Below are 14,165 nucleotides of genomic sequence, written 5' to 3'. Positions count from 1 at the left end.
TATTATGCACTTCCAAATTAGGTTTTCATGTGTGATGAAAGAGACTGACTGAAAACAAAGACAAAATATTTGCCAGTAAAATCTTGAAGCTGTCCTGGAACTGAAGTCTCATGAGTCAACAAGAAAATAAAACCTGCTGAAGAGAGCTTCGCTCTCAGACTGCAGGCTTACTTGTAGTACCTAGGGTTTGTAAGAGTAGAATGGAAGGCAGAGCCTTCAGCTTTCAGGCTCCTCTCCTTTGGAACCAGCTCCCAATTCGGATCAGGGAGACAGACACCCTCTCTACTTTTAAGATTAGGCTTAAAACTTTCCTTTTTGCTAAAGCTTATAGTTAGGGCTGGATCAGGTGACCCTGAACCATCCCTTAGTTATGCTGCTATAGACAGACTGCTGGAGTGTTTCTTTCTCTTTTTGCTCTGTATGCACCACTCTGCATTTAATCATTAGTGATTGATCTCTGCTGCCCTCCACAGCATGTCTTTTTCCTGATTCTCTCCCCTCAGCCCCAACCAGTCCCAGCAGAGGACTGCACCTCCCTGAGCCTGGTTCTGCTGGAGGTTTCTTCCTGTTAAAAGGGAGTTTTCCTTCCCACTGTCGCCAAGTGCTTGCTCACAGGGGGTCGTTTTGACCGTTGGGGTTTTTCCGTAATTATTGTATGGCTTTGCCTTACAATATAAAGCGCCTTGGGGCAACTGTTTGTTGTGATTTGGCGCTATATAAATAAAATTGATTTGATTTGATTTTAACATTTAATTTTTAAATGCACCACAATGAAAATGGGAATTTTCACTTTCTTGTCATCCATGTATTTTTAACATAATTACAATTATATTATATTACAAATATATTATGTACATTGAACTTACTAAATAAAATCATGGATGCACAAACTCACACTTTAAATATTAATATGATTTACTGCGTCTTGCTAGAATGGTGTGCGAGTCCAAAATGTAGTTAGAAATGTCCATTGTTAAGTGTTGTTAGCTATTATCTGTAGCTTCTCAAAAAATGTTAGTATTATCAACGTTCTGTTTTCGCGGCGTTCATCCTCGACCCAAAATACATAAGCATATCAAACGGCAAATCTCAACTCTCCCCAGACTGTCTATGACCGAAGTTATACACACGCATGCATAGCTTTTTTGTCTTTTCTGCATTCTGCTGCAAGCAGGTGCTTCTATTTTTACACATGCATAAACTGAGATGGTTGTAGAAGACATCAAATGCAGTACAGTTTTCACTCATGGTAACAGCAACAATCGCTAATTTCTCCAAAACTATTAGTCCTATCTACTTTCCTTTTTTGCCAATGTTCATTTGAGATTCAAAATACATAAGCATACCAAATGGCAAATCTCAGCTCTCCCCAGACTGTCTATGACCGAAGTTATACGCACGCACAGCTTTTTTGTCTTTTCTGCATTCTGCCGCAAGCAGGTGCTTCTATTTTTACACATGCATAAACTGAGATGGTTGCAGAAGACATCAAATGCAGTATAGTTTTCACTCATGGTAACAGCAACAATCGCTAATTTTTCCAAAACTATTAGTCCTATTTACTTTTTTTTTTGCCATGTTCACGCTAGATCCAAAATACATAAGCATACGAAATAGGAAATGTCAGCTCTCCCCAGTTTCTATGTGATCAAAGCCATACACACGCACAGAGGCCACTATTATAATATAGATTAATTGAATTGAACACTGCATATAGAATGGTTCCATTTTCCCACATATATGCTTTTTATTCTAAATATTCTAAATGCACACATAGATCAGTTAATTATGAAGAACTGGTCTGTGGAAACTAGTGCATTTAACTTGCCTCATAATGAAATTATGAAGAAAATAAATATTCTTATGCATATTTGTCATTGTTTATAAGATACAGTCTTGAGCTGAATGATACACCTATGATTTATTTAGATTAAAAAAATACTACAGTCGAATTAACTGCATCATTCCTACCTAAACTGCCCAAAATAAAATATTGATAGAGAAATGCTTTATAAGCTGTGACATTCAGGGTTCAACGTACACCATCTGTGTTCTTGCACGTGGGACAAAAGGTGATTTGTCAGATATAATGACACTTTAAATCTCCGAACAAGAGCCTTTGTGTTTTGGCAGCATGAGGACGTACAAATACTTATAATGTCAACACCTGGAAACGTTTGAGTAAGTATGAAAGCAAGACAAAGCTGTCAAATGAGCAAAGCGTGAAAAACAGTGCTCTTGTACAAAAGTTTGAAATGGCTGAAAGTAAGCGCTGTCAACTTGGAGGTTTTCCTTTAGTAGCTTTTAATCTTATTGTGGGTGCTGAAATTTCAGATAGTAGCATGACTTAATGCGGTTAACAAGCTGAATTTACCCATGACAAACCACAGCAGGATAAGCTGTACTGAAATGATTTTTACACATGTACTTGTGGGTGAAATTCATTATCATGATTATGACACATTTCAAGCTTCAGTATGCAATAGCATCTGATATGCTAAAATCCACGTGTCCTTGCATTAGAATATAAGCATCTGGAAAATGTCTCATGACAGATCTTGTAGTGTGCTTTCATGTGCACAGATATGTTGAAAATGTACACTTGGGGATATGTGTGTTAGAAAAATTTGATCTTTTTTTTTTGTTGGGTCCAAAAAGGCAAAATATAATTATTGGCTTATGCAATCAAATGTGGCCGTTTGCGGCTGGGGGGGGGGCGCTCCGGTTTTCCTGCACTCGGTGTGGAGTATGCATTCTGTGAGGTTGGCAGTGATGGTGAATAGGACTCAGTGTGTGCTTCACTGGTCACTGCTGCTGTCTGTTTTTGCAGCCAAGCTCATACAAGGACTGCCGCACTCCATGAACCGCTGCCATGTGGACGGCTGGAGGAGAGCAAACTGTGTCCCTCAACAGTGCTCTGGCTGTATGTTGACAAAGGAGTGTTAAAGCAGTGCTGCTTGTAATTGCTATATTTGTGGCACAGTAAAAGTCAACCAGCTAAATCACAAATGGGACATTCCTGAAATGATTTAAAAAAAAAACCTAAAATCCTGTGAAATAAAAGCTGTTAGTGTGATGACAGTTGTGTGTTGTTATCTGCTATGAGGATTGTTAGAAACCGAGTTTAAAGCAAACATCAGTCTTGTTTCTTTCAAGAGCTAATTTATGTTGTAATAACATGAAATTGAAATTTGAAAAGCAGAAGGATGTTAAATATTGACAATATTACAGTCACAACTACAAACACTTGTACAGACACCCCCAAAGGGCCTTATACCACAGCGTACCTGTTATCTGTACATCTCTCTTGCCATGTGTCCATCTATCATACAGTGTGTCATCTGTCTATTCTTTCATGAAAATTCAGTAAGGTATATCTTATATTATATTCCAAATCTAAGGTGGAACTATGCCAGTATACAAAGGTATATCTAAAAAGGAAGAGTAAAATAGGAGAGTAGAAAAGAGTAGAGTAGAGCCACTTAGGTGCCTGGTCTTGGGAACCAGGAATGGTAGGTTAAAAAGCTTTTTTTAACACTGAAAGACTCAAAAAGAAGAATGAAAATGATAGAAGTGTTTGATCATTTAGTGTGTTTTCTCATATTTGGATTGCAAAGAGACGTCCAAGTCTGAACCTGCTTATTCCACCTGAGGGTTACTAGGGCTGGAAAGGTCAAAGTCGAGCAGACCATAGTCCAAAAATCTGTTTGCCATAATATCTCTGCCACCAATGTAGCTAGGGATTTGATCAAAAGCCCATATTTATCCGTCCATCCATCAATCTTCTGTACCTGTTTATTCCAGTTAACAGTCAAGTGGGGCAGATCCTATTCTAGTAGTAACTGGGTGAGAGGCAGGGTACACCCTGGACAGGCTGCTAGTCTAAGGCCTGGTTCACACGGCAGGATAATTAGGCCAATACCGGACCCGATCTTTCCCTTCCGACAATCTTAAGGACGCCCCGCCAATCGTGATGACGCTAAAGATAATCATATCAGATATTCTTGCCATGTGTGGTGTGTTAAGAGTGCTCTCATCTGCTCGGAAGGACGTCAGGAGCACTCAGATCGCAAATCGGGGATATTCAACATGTTGTATTTTTTGGCCCGATATCGCAGCGTGTTGTGTCCTCCGACCACAAACAAGCACGCAGCCTGCTGAATGTGACGTGCAGCCAATCAGAAAGTGAGGTGACAGACATACGGAGTGGAAAATAAAATCAAAACAGCTGTTCTGACTTACCAGAAAGTCTGGTGGAAACCTAAAGATAATTTTAAAATCCTGTCATGTGACCCAGGCTTTACATAAAATATTGTAGCATAAAATAAATATATACAGGTCTGTCAAGTTGCTAGTGAAGCTTTGTTATTTGCAAGGTCCTGGTGGCCACTAAAGCCACTGTTTTTTATAGGGAAGAGTGCAAACCCGACTCTGTTTGTTTGTTTCAGTGTTTTTCAAATTTTTTACACTAATTCGTGTTTGTTTGATTAATGCTCCAGTCACTTCATAGACTTGCAGTAACTGTCAGTGTGGAACTGATCTTACACAAATATGTAATGTTGCGACTCCATTCTAAAGTTAGTCTAGTTGGTCAAATCTCTTAACTGGGTAGCAGCTTGATTTTACATGAACACATGGTCGTACAATACATTGTTTGCTCACCAAAACACTAAAGGCTAATGTCCAGTATAGCCACATGCTAAGCTAGCTAACACATCCACTAAACAGATTATAAATTAAGTTACATGAATGACGTGTCTTTGTAGTATTCAGTAGTATCCTAGAGCTGATTACACACTATGTAGTCCCATCTGAAAGTACTGGAATGAAAAACACTTAATTAGATGTGTTAAGGTTGCATTTGTTTCTTCTCGCTCTAACTACGGCTCCATTTAGAATTTGAGAAAATGTCATTATCCCATTGGATATGTTGCTTTTGGAGACTAACAACCAAACGTTTACTGGATTCTCATTTACTTGAGATTATTGTATTGACATTTTGGCTTTTTAGGAATTCTAATAAACGAGACTCTTTGAGGAAAAATTATTACATTGTAAATCAGAGAAAGAGATCTGTGCTCTGTGTACCATTAATCAGTGAAGATATGGCATTCCAGCCAGCCGTTTTCACCAGTGCACCACCATTAAATTAGATATGATGCCAACAAATGTATGCTAATGTTACTCTTTGCTAGCAGTTAATTTGCACTGCTGAAAAGGACGTAGACATCAATTAAAGTCACCATTAATGTGTTGTTCTTTGAGGGCAACTCGGCTTTCATTTGTAGCATGTGCCTGTGGTATGAGCACTGTAATTCACTCTGAGATCCCTTGGTGGGGGATTTTTTTTTTTTTTTTTATGTGTAATATTTTTTTATATATGTATATTTAGACACTGCATCATAAATGATCAAGTGCAAACAGATATTTTGGGAAGGGGCTTCGTGAGTTCATTCACTTTAGATTATTATTTGGAAGCCGGTTTCTAGAGTTGTGCGCGCTTGCAGCCATGCGAACTGTGTGCATGTTATGATGTGTGATATTGGGCTGGTGTGTCTGTGTGAACACAGTGTCAGGATTGGCTGATGCTGTTTTTGGAGACTGAGTCACTCTGGGCCTGGCTTCTTGTGAGTTCTGAGCCTTCTGTTCTGTTCCACTCAGTGCTGGCTGAGCAATTTTGGAAGGGATGTGACTGGTTCCTTCCCACTGCCCTCCTCCGAAATGGGAAGAAAGTCCAACCTCTCGCCTGTCTCCTTCTTCCATGCCCTGCCTTGTGAGGGTTTTTATTTTCTCAGCTTCAAGGGCTCCAGTTCCTTCCAGCCACCTTCAGGAGGCTCAGCTCTACAACGCAGCAAAGAATTGAGCTGAGTAAGGCACCCCTTCCCCCGTCTCACCCTCATCTTGTCCAATTTCTCTCTTACTGGCTCGTATCTTATAGCTCACCCCTGCCCTTGAGACTAAAGTTTGCATGTCTGGTAGCGAGTAAATTTTTAAGGATATAGAGTTTTTCTTTCATCAGCGAGGTAACATTTTCCACTTGTTTCTCTTTACCTGTCACCACAACCTACCTCACAATCATTTCTTTGCATTTTTTCCAAATAACAGTCCTTGGATTTTTCCTTTTTCCTGTCTTCAGTGCTCTACTGCACTGTGGCTTTGGGACGTGTGTCAAATCGTAGGCGGTTCGTCCGCTGGTGTTGGCAGGCAGAAATAAATCTGTTCAAAAAGTGTTTTTTAAGCATCCGCTCGGAAAGAGCAAAGGCACAGAGGAATGTTAAGTTGAAAACACGTTGCACTGAGGGTGTCTTATGTGCGGGTGAAGCACTCCTACAGCTTCAGCATGCAACAATACGCCGCTGTCTCATGGTGCAGCACCACCTCAAGGTTCCCCATTTGCTTTCACATAGAAGCTGTTTCAACGTGTATTTCGTTCACAGGAATGTTTGCTTCTGCACTTGTACATTGTCCACAGAGCAGTCAGACGTTGCATCCGCAGTCTGTTACAATGGCTCACTTTATTTTCTTAAAGTGCCTTCTTGTTAGAATGTTTTTCCATATAAAATAGCAACTGGACAACTTCTTAGTCTTCAAGATGTGACTTCTTCCATTGTAAAAGGTCTAACAAAATCCAGTTTTTCTTGAGCATGTGTATCCTTAATGACTGAGAACCTTCATCGACATTTTTTGCCCATAATGTGTTTCCAGTAATCTAAGGGTGATTCTTTAACTACGGGCACTATTGGCCTTGTAAATGTAATTTCCACCACACCATTGCCTTACAATATAAAGCACCTTGGGGCAACTGTTTGTTGTGATTTGACGCTATATACATGTGCTCTGATGTCACTGTTTATCTCCATAGGAACTACCCAAACAATCTTTCATACAAACTGTTTAAAGGGACATTGTTGTGGTGGAAATTACGGCAATAGTGTGGGACAACTACATTTTGTTAAAAAAAAATCACAACAGTTGTATGACATTGAATACCCCAATTATGTTTTGATTATTTTACTGATATTTTATTCAGAGATATTTTAAAACATTAGAAAAAACATTTCTTTACCATTCATTTTTATCATTGAAGATCAAAAGTCTGGGTGTGGGACAAGCACAAAACAGCAATATTTACATATAATGATGCTGAAAAAAGGTGAAAAAGTCATCATAGACTACTAGAACAAATTTCTTAGCACACTTTCATTGTAAAGATAACTATAAAAGTGTGAAATTTACCCTTTTTTCTGTTTTTCATACAATATGATCAAAGGACATAATAAATGCCCGTAGTCTAAGAATCACCCCTAAAAGATAATATGTGTATGTCGTGGACATGAACAAGCGAAGCTCATTAGCATCTCACCATGTCATTTAGGTCCTTCACACTTTATTTTCAGTAAATGATTCTTGAGGTCCCATTTAGCACAGCTTGTAGCATCTTCCTGTTGACATGGACTCTGGAACAGTGCTGGAAACGGGTTTTGAAATAACCCAGAGCAGTGTTGGAAGTTATTGTCACTAATTTGTAGCTTTAATGTAATGATGAATTGAAGTTTATACATATGAGATTCCTTGGTTTTCTTATGTTGAGGTAGCTTTGTTCTTGAATGCCGTGGAGATGAGCATTATGCGGCTGTCTTCATTTGAAGTTGATGGCTATGTTTGGCGATTGTCATAAAGAGTAGCAGATTTTTACATGCCATGCCACAAGGAATTTGGATCATTGCATCCAATTTTAAAAGGAACTAAACTGCTCACAGGTTTCAATCTTCTGTAGTTTTTCTTTGCAGGTGTAATTTTATCCACATTCTCAGGAGGCCAACATACTCATCGCTCACTGAAGAGTTTATAAACAAATGGTAAACTTTGCAGCAAATTAATATGTTGGATTTTGTTGTTAGATGAGATGTATGTTTAAATGAAGGTTTTAGGCAGCGAGCCGTCCTGCCGTCAGCTGGGCAGTCAGTTTTCGAAAAAGATGCCAAAAAAATAGCGGGTAGCTTTGCTTAAAAGCCGTCTAAAATTAGGACTGTGTTTGATTGCTGCAGCCGTCTGTGTATGTGTGTGTGTGAGTCGGCTGGCTGTGAGGGGGGGTATGAGCGGCTTCAGTCAGTGCATGGAGAGCGCGCGCGCTGAGCACAGAATGAAGCAACACTTTTAAAGAAAACCAACAAAACTGTGGCGCTGCCTTAATTACACCCTGGACTGTTCTGACGGTGCGCCCTGTTCACAGCGTGTGCTCATATCGAGAACTCTGAGAGAGTGGAAACCATGGGGGAATCCCCCTGGCAGATCTATAGCATTCTAGAGTGTGCCATGAATCATATGAATGCAGTGTTTGCACACAATTAAAATGAAATTGTCATTTCAGCACTAGAAATACTTTTGCGAGTGCACAAATTAGCCATAATTGGATGCTTAAATTAACCAGGAAGGAGTTTCATAAAGAAGGCCATATTTATAACACATAAAGTAGATATCAATACCTTCAAAATGGAATCAGTTTGAAGAGTTTTATTTGCTGCCCACATGAGCTTTTCGTCTAATAAAATTCGACCACAAAATGCTTTTTTCAGATTTCAGAGGTTTATCCCACAATAACTGTTTACCACAGATATACCAAATTTACATATGTCATAGCCAGTATAGTTGGCATTAAGGAGCCAAGAAATGGAAAGGCTTCTTTGAGTGTGATGGTATGCTTCAGTGTCTCAAACATGGATGCTCACAATAGTCAATGTAATATTTTCCATAGTTTGAGCCTACGTAAACTTCACAGTTTAGTGTCAATGTCTGTTGTTTGACTATAGTCCAAGTCTGGGTGTCCATGACAACTGCCACAGAAACTTTCAGGCCTCTAAGTCCATTATTTGTTGAGATATTCTACCTTGAACATTGCTCCTGAAATGACGGCCATAATTCTTGCCTAATAAACTGCAGACCCCATGCACACTAAATTGGCCATATCTCAGAAACTACTTGGTCTACAGACCTCAAACTTCAGATTTGTTGTTCTGAATAGTCTGGGAATATTTGATTAAAATTTAAAGAAAATCTGAGACAAAGTATGTGAAGCCCCTCAAATATTTGTTGAATTGACATGGAATGAGCCTGATGCGATCCGCTGACGCAACCACTCGCTCTGTTCACGTCTTCTTTATTCCTCTTGATGAGCTACATGTCATGCTGGAGATTAAATTGCACCATGTAGCACGACATTTATGCATGAAGGATTTTTTTAACATTTCACAATTCTCTTTGCACAATTGCACGCGCCGGCGCCCCTCTCACGTTCAGTCTGCACCAGTTAAAGACAAGTTTACTATCCTGCACAACACAGGTTGTGCAAGTGCGTGAATCAAAGTCATGCTCGTGTCAGAGCACCTTTACTCTCCACTATGTTTGGCGCAATGTTTGTTTCTGAGCTCCTTTCCCTTCACTATATGTTGATAGTGTGTTATTAGTTATTCATAAGTACTTGTTCTTAAGTAGGGTTTACCCCACCCATGGGGTCCTCTGAAGGTGGATCAAAACGTCTCCAATTGTCAACAGGTCCTATGCTTTTTGAGGGCCTTACTGTGTTAAACTTTTTTATTATTAATGATTGAAATAAGTCCTATATAGGTCCTGAGGCCCATTGGTACATATGCTAATATCTGAATTCCATAGCATGAAGCAGATGAGAGTCTGACTCTTCCTGGATGGCACACCAGACTGATTACGTTACTTCCCCAGCCAAGGCTACTACTCATTTCCAGCTGGCTGGACAGACGTTGCAGATTAAGTGTCTTGTATTACTTGTATTAATAAGGGATAGTGTGTAAAATGGTTTTGTGGAATTGCTACATGATCTGATATGGCAGTTGGCCAAAAGACATAATTGTGTATTATGGTCTGATCCTTCATTTTAGCCAAGGTACAAATTACTGGCAGAGTATTCTCCGCATGCAAGCGTGCCTTGTTAAAATTACATTAGTTTTGATGACAACTGGGGAATTGGACAGCATTAGAAGAGGCTGTGAGAAAGTAGAGCTGAGGGAGCTGTGGGATATTTTCAATTGATAATATCAAAACCGAATAAAGAAAATTTTAAATATTTGAGGACCAACATTCTGCCTTTTTTTATCTCACCTATGGTGGTGGTGGTGGTGTTGTTGTTATGTATTAGCACTGAAATGATTGATCAGTGTTTTATCAAAGTCGGTGCTGAAAGGATTTATCAGTCAGGAAATTATGGGAATCAAAAAGTCTGAAAATCAAATGTCTTTAATATCAAGTAAATTTAATATTTACTGTTTCAGTATTCTTAATTTAATGGACTTGTTGATGTTTTATATTTTTTATATGATTGTAAAGTGAATGTATTTCAGCGTTTCCCCTAGTCTGCGATAAGGGCGATCAGCATGAAGTATTGTCCAAAGCAAAGGAAACATCTCATCCATCAACATCATGTCAGTGGAGTTTACCTACAGGGCTGTTCTATTGGTCGGGTGTTCTACTACAGTTGCCCACAATCCAAAAATGTACCAAATTGGTATCAAACTGCTTAGTCCGCCTTGCTTTGTAACAGGCTGGTTTATAAAGTGCACGCACGCACACACACACACGCATGCATGCACGCACGCACAGTAATCCATGTATACACAACCCTGAACAGACTGCATTTACTGTATTAAGGTGTTGCTGCTGGCATGACAATGAACCCACACATTGACACTGCTCAAACTACACCAGGAGAGATTTCATCTTCATAAAGAGAGCAGCAGAATCATACATTGACGTGTGCTGTTTACTTCCACCTTTATCATCCCCAGAACTCTGCAGCAGCCCCTTGTTACCAACGGCAAATTGTTAGTGTCCAAACATGCAGCACAAGTGCAGGAAGTTCTGCCAGTAGAGAAATGACTGATTGACATGATCTGAGGAGCTAAAAAATGTCTTGAAAATGTCTTGAACGTTTGGCTTGTCTTGTAATCAAACCTGTCTTAGATCCGGGCTAGTACAGTATATCCAGTAGCAGTTTGCCATCTGTTGCAGGCATTAAAAGTGCTTCACCTTCACCCATGCAGGCACACTTGTAAACCGATGTCAAGGTGCTGCCATGTGAAGCGCTCACCTGCACTTTGAGAGGAACTTCAATAATCATGACATTGGTCAAAGGCACCTTTACTAATTTTTCCTGTCTGATGAGGAATTCAACATTAAGTGTATCTGAACTGCTGGTGTCATGATTGTGAAGCTGTGCTCCATCCGCTGTGACTTGATCTCCCTCCCGCCTCAGTATCGTTGCCTCCACAGAGCCTAGACTCTGACATATTTTTGAAAATTTTTCTGCGGGTGTTTTGGAACCTTGAGCTACTCTTCTGTGTTCAACAGTGTGAAGGAAAATGATCACATTGAGGATTCAGCGCTCAACAGTAATCAAGAGGAACGCATTAGTGAGCCAGATGGTGCTGACTACACAAGTAAATGAGACCCAGAGCCTCACAAAAACACGCCCCTGTCGACCCACACAGACACAGCTGCCTTTAACTCCATTTTGTTCTTGTTCTCCTCACTGCTCCTTCACATACATTTTCTCCCATCGAGTATTGGAAACGTTAATCACATAAGTATTCAGAGGTTAATCTGGATATAGTTGCATATAGTTGGTCTTTCCAGTTTTTGTCTTTTTTTACACCCCGATTCTTTTTCTCTCCCTGTGGATTTGTATGCAAATCCCTCCTTTGCTGAGGAATGATAAGTAGCAGCAGTGATGAGTTCTGATCCAAGGTGTCACCTCGGAGAACCGTTGTACTGTGTGTGAGGAGAATTTCTGATGGCAGCAGCAGCAGTTCTCCATTGTTACCAGAGAGGGGCAGTGTTGTTGCAAGGAATGTGCTTCCTTGGGGGGTAGAGGATTGAGGGCTGAGTCCTGGGGGAGCTGCAGGTGGGGGGGGCATTAAGGCTGATGTTGATGTTACTCTGGCGAACTTGATTAAGACCGGATGTCATTGACACAGTTCTTCTTGTGGTGATGACACAGTGACTATTTCTGCCCACATACTCAAAAATGAGGTTTTATGTGCACCGTGGGCAAGTGAGCAGCTTGTTTGCTGGCACGGTTGTTCTGATGGAAGTATAATCTGACACACAGAGCAGGAACAGCAAACACAACCTGTAAGGAGACAAACTGAGCCATTTGTTTGACTTGTGGTCCATTAACTGCTTTTAAAGAGGTATAATGATTAAAAAAAAATATGTGCAGATTATATCAGATAGACTCATGGTGTGCATCCACTTGATGTTTGCTGATATGGATGTCTCCTGCACTGTTGTGGATCTGGTAGCCCATCTAAGATAGTGTGACCTGATTCTTGCCTTCTTAGGATTTTCATAAACCTGGTCTTTCTCTATCTCTCTCTCTCTTGCTATTCTAACCCCCACCCCTGCTTTTTAAAAAAGAAAATATTACTTTTGTCAACGTAAATTTCTGACTGTGTGTTGTACTTGTTTTGCAGATCGCTTTTTCCCAGCACAGTAACTTCATGGATCTGGTGCAGTTCTTTGTCACGTTTTTCAGGTGAGTAACGTGCATGTTGTGACTTGCCTTCAGTGTGTGTGTGTGTGTGTGTGTGTGTGTGTGTGTGTGTGTGTGTGTGTGTGTGTGTGTGTGAGTGATACTTTGAACAGTGGTGACGGATGACCAGAACCATTGTAGTGTGTGTGTGTGACTTAGCCATCTGTATGAAAAACCCTCCATAGTTCACTGGTTTGTAGGTGAGCCAAATGCACACAGGCAGCTCCCACTATACATACACAAGTTGACTCATATCATACTGCATATGCACAAGCAGTCACTTTTTTTTTTTTTTTAACAGTCTACTCAAGTAAGGATGGGAGTCTATAACACAGCTCCCTGTTTCAGTGGGCATTAAGAAAATGGGAATGAGGCAGAAGATATCTGTGCCACACGTGTTTTTGTTTCAGGCATTCATTTTCTTTTATTGTTTGCTTACTGTGCTGACTTCTGGTCGAATGTTCAACTTAAAGCATCTGGGCAGCTGTTCTAAAAGAAAAAAAAAAAAATAGAAGAAAAAAGGTTTGCAACTAAAAAAAGAGGCTGAGTGCAGCCTTGATTCTGGACACAGCTGCATGTGGCTGTGTAGACTTGGTTAGAGGAATTGATAAAAAGACCCTCGTACCCAGAAAAAACAAAAGACTGTATCTCCACGGGACCTAAGGGTGGGGGTGTTGGCGTTTTGTGCTTTTAAAATGGTGTTTTGCGGTCCATCATGCTGCTTTGTAATGACAAATGCACTTGTTTTGCCAGCAGGGTTGGAACACGTGCACTTGGTGAGCTGTATTTCACTTCTGCAGGAACTGCTATAATGTCTTATTGATCTAAAGCCGCGAAGTACCAAAAAATTGGCGAGAACACTGTTTTCCATCCATGCTTGAATGCACGTTTGTGTATGTATTCCTATCGAGTGTCCTGTGTGTGTGCCTGTAAGCCAAACAAGAATTTGTTTACTTGTGTGTGTGTGTGTGCGCGCCCCTCACAATGTCCTGTTCCAGAGCGCGCTGCTTTTATTGATCGAGGACCCAAGTACAGGCGGTGAGATTTGATGTTGGTGATTTGAGGGCTTCTCTTACCCTTCATTGTTCAGTAGCAGGACATTTTGGCATCAACTGAATAAATCACTTTCCTCACTGAGGCGTCTGTGTGGAGATATATTCTGCATTAAAGGCTGCAGGAGCACGTGTATTTTTCCAGCATGCCCTCGCCTCACATGCAGACACCGCTCCTCGTTCACGATGCTCGTATGATTATACACGTGCATCAGCATTTCAGTGTTTGCATTTCGGCATTTTGTCCATGAAGTGGGCATCATAGCAGTTGATAAAGATGACTGCCCTGCTTCATTCTTTCCTCTTTTCTTTTCATCCTCACCCCTCCTACCCCCATCTTTTTTACCATCTTTTCCCTTCTCTCCTTTTTTGTGCTATTACTCCATCTTTTTTCCTTTCCATCCTCCCACCGCTCCCTCTGACTTGCTGTTAATCCCACAGCTCAGTCTTTTTTTGATGTGTGTGCTTCTTGCTACTGATTCAGCGCAGATGAGAAGAGATGTAATGTTAGCTAGCTGGCAACCTTGTCCCTGCTCATTTCTGGTTTTCTGGGC

The 14,165-nt window shown here is 40.5% G+C and overlaps 1 protein-coding gene across 1 annotated transcript in view; it reads left to right on the top strand.

Moving 5' to 3' along the window:
- Positions 1-14,165, top strand: part of atrn (attractin) — a 446,230-nt gene that overhangs the window by 240,654 nt on the left and 191,411 nt on the right. Inside the window, exon 25 of the mRNA XM_034159382.1 lies at positions 12,501-12,562. Within this exon, the coding sequence (XP_034015273.1) occupies positions 12,501-12,562 (62 nt within the window). The remainder of the gene's footprint in view (positions 1-12,500; positions 12,563-14,165) is intronic.

Source organism: Thalassophryne amazonica, chromosome 19, assembly GCF_902500255.1.
Source record: "Thalassophryne amazonica chromosome 19, fThaAma1.1, whole genome shotgun sequence".
NCBI lineage: Eukaryota > Metazoa > Chordata > Actinopteri > Batrachoidiformes > Batrachoididae > Thalassophryne > Thalassophryne amazonica.
This window is presented reverse-complemented; position numbering and strand designations above follow the sequence as displayed.